This window comes from Priapulus caudatus, unplaced genomic scaffold (assembly GCF_000485595.1).
Source record: "Priapulus caudatus unplaced genomic scaffold, Priapulus_caudatus-5.0.1 Scaffold1999, whole genome shotgun sequence".
NCBI lineage: Eukaryota > Metazoa > Priapulida > Priapulimorpha > Priapulimorphida > Priapulidae > Priapulus > Priapulus caudatus.
In genome coordinates this window covers 55,631-58,840 of record NW_014579060.1, presented here as the reverse complement: position 1 = coordinate 58,840, position 3,210 = coordinate 55,631, and the positions used below count along the sequence as shown (strand labels likewise).

General features: G+C 44.1%; 1 protein-coding gene across 1 annotated transcript in view; it reads left to right on the top strand.

Moving 5' to 3' along the window:
- LOC106818056 (DNA-binding protein MNB1B-like) overlaps positions 1-2,238 on the top strand; it is a 12,969-nt gene extending 10,731 nt beyond the window's left edge. Inside the window, exon 7 of the mRNA XM_014822775.1 lies at positions 1,619-2,238. Coding sequence (XP_014678261.1) covers positions 1,619-1,723 — 105 coding nt within the window. The 3' untranslated portion in view covers positions 1,724-2,238. The remainder of the gene's footprint in view (positions 1-1,618) is intronic.
- The last annotated feature ends 972 nt before the right edge of the window (positions 2,239-3,210 follow it).

Below are 3,210 nucleotides of genomic sequence, written 5' to 3'. Positions count from 1 at the left end.
TTGCTATGCTACAAGTACACACGCAACAGAATCAACGGCATTCAATCACATCAATGCACCAGAACCACGCACAATGCACCGACGCACGCCACGCGACACACACACACAACACAACTACAGAGAGACGCAGACAGAGAGACCAGAAGAGACAGAAGAGACAGCATGAGACAAGAGAGACAGAAGAGACAGAGAGAGAGAGAGAGACAGAGAGACAGAGACACGGCGCGACAGCAGAGACACGACCAGAGAGAGAGAGCAGAGAGGAAGAGAGAGAGAGAGAGAGACAGAGAGACAGAGAGACACGAGAGAGAGCAGAGAGTGAGCGCAGAGAGAGAGGAGAGAGAGAGAAGAGAGAGAGAGAGAGAGAGAGAGAGAGAGAGAGAGAGAAGAGAGAGAGAAGAGAGAGAGGAGAGAGTAGGAGCAGAGGAGGAAGGGAGCAAGTCCAGGAGGAGAGAGGAAGGGATAATCGAAAGAGCGGAGAGCGGAGCCGAGAGAGGGAGAGAGAGAGAAAAAGAGAAGTGTGGAGAAAACACGGCCCACCTACCGTGGCGATTGTGGACGGACAATGGACTGTACCCAACCATGAGCCGACAGTTCCACTTACCTTTGTGCCTCTCGTCGGTGACTCGCTCCGTCACAACTTGGAGACGGCAAACTTCATCGGCGTCGAGGCGACGAAACTTCCTGCCTAAGGATTGTCAGACACCTTGAACTTCTTCAGCAAGGCTTCGATAACCTCCTCAGACGTGGTATCACTGCAGCGAGAAATGCTCGTACACGCTACCACATCCCGGCCCAAACCGGATCAAACAGGCGACGTAACTTGGCTACTACACGATTTTAACCGTGCTTTCCCGGTCTCGCCGTAGAAATTTGCACAATTCGAGTATATATATGCTTGTAAATTGTGGAAAAAAGTGCAGAAGCTCGCACTATTTTGTGGCAAGACTGAGTGAGAGACGAGGGTTTCATAGATGTCTACACGATGATTTACATTTATTTGATTTCGGAGTTATTTATATTTATTATGCTTTTAGTCTATTATTGCTTGTGTAATTTGGTTCTTGCGTATATATATTATATATATAATAGAGAGATGAAGAGGAGAGAAGAGAGACAGAAGAGCGAGAGAGAGAGAAGACGAGAGAGAGAGAGAGAGAGAGAGCGAAAGCGCGAAAGAGAGTAGAGAGAGAGGAGAGAAGAGGAGAGGCAAGAGATGAGAAGAAGAAGAGCCGACGAGAGACGAGAGAGAGAGAGAGAGAGAGAGCAGAGAGAAAAGAGAGAGAGAGAGAGAGAGAGAGAGAGAGAGAGAGAAAGACAGAGACAGAGAGATAAGAGAGAGAAGAGAGAGAAAGAGAGAGAAGAGAGACAGGAGAGAAGAGAGAGAGAGACGAGAGAGAAAGAGAGAGAGAGAACTACCTTATATATGAATCTAACTTCTAAGGTATATACGATGACTCTAAAAAGCTAAAACTTCTTCTTACAGATTGTCCTTGAAAAATAATTGAAAAAATAATTTACTTTTGTGGGAACCATACAGCAAGACACGACCACTTATGTTCAGCGATATGAATACATTATCGATCCTTCCTGTTCCTACATTTTGCCTATGTTTCAGGTCACCTCACAACGCAGTCATCACTCTCATTCATCCCAGAAGTCCCAGAAGGGGTCATCCCAGGGCAGGACTGGCAGTCAGGGTGCAGTGAAGGCTTCGCAGTAACCGAACGTCGGCGATAGACAACCAAGATTGCAAGCAGTAACGACGGAGCTATTTGTACTTTGCGTATAACAGTCACAAGACGTTAGTTTATAGTTGTGAGAGAATGAAATGGTGTTTGTTTCACGACTCGCGATATGCGGTAGTTAAGTGCGTTTCATTGGGGGACGATGCTCCTTTTGCGGTCGACAATGTAATAAATTTTTTAATACTAATTTCTCCCAGAAATTTGCTAGCACTGGGCAAGATGAAGTGTGGTGTGTAGGTATCTCTTACAATCCGTTTGACTGACAACAGCTAACGTCTGCAGAAAGAATGCTACATCTAAACAGTCACAATGTAAAGATATGATGCAAGAAAATTCCATAGTTACTTCCAGTTGAATGGTGGCAGAAATATTTGCTTTAAAACGCGTGTTCATGCACACACATTGATACTATTCTGTATTTAACGTGCATGTTAATGTTTACTGTTTTGATAGGTTGCATTTTATACATAAAAACGTGAAAAACCCACAACCGCGTGTTCACGTTATTCAATGCGTTTGTCGACATGTAAACGCTTTCGAAAACCAAAACAGACAAGTTACGTAATATATTTGCAAGATTCCATCTTTAATTCAACAGCTTTACATATTACAATTTGCTTTACATGTACAAATAATTTTTTTACAGGGATAGGTATATTTACTCGTAAACGAGTCCGGCATTGTCTCGCGCGCTCGCAGCGACTCGTTCATTCTATTGCACGCGTTACTCGTATATTTTATATCCAGTGCTGACGAAATACTGAAAAATCATCTCAGTGTCAGCCAATTATAAATGCTGATGGGAAACTCGTACGCGACGTCAATCCAACGGGCAGTTCTCGAAAAATAATAAAACTAATGAAAACTAAAGGTGCCCTTTCACGCGTACCTGCTTATCACGCCCGTGAAACACGAAGCACTCGCGAATTATCCCGGCGACGTGCAGTACGATCCCAAGGGATTATCCGCCGTGAGAAACACCTCGATTTACAACACTAGGGTTTCCATAATAATGTACAATATTTACAGGCAATCGCTGCCAATTGACCCCAGTGTCTCGCTGCTAGTTTACAGCGCCCCCTATACTCCTCTGATATCCTTCACCATAGTCATCTTAATTAGCGAAGATGGCTGTTGTCCGATCTTTAATGTTTATTCTAATGTTTCTAGCAACTGCGAACATGTGAGCATAGACTGAAGCCTATAGATGTATGCAGATAGGCATGTAGCTTATTAGAATAGTATCGGAAATTTTAAAGAGATGTCCGACACTACGTACTGATAGGCGAGATACAAGATACAATATGTCGTGACTTTACCGAACCATTCATCACAAATACGTAATTTTGTGAGCAAATCAGTGGTACTAGCGACACCCTTGATCACCCTTGAACACCTTGGTACCTGCGACAACCTTGACCACCTTTGAACACCTTGGTACCTGCGACAACCTTGAACACCT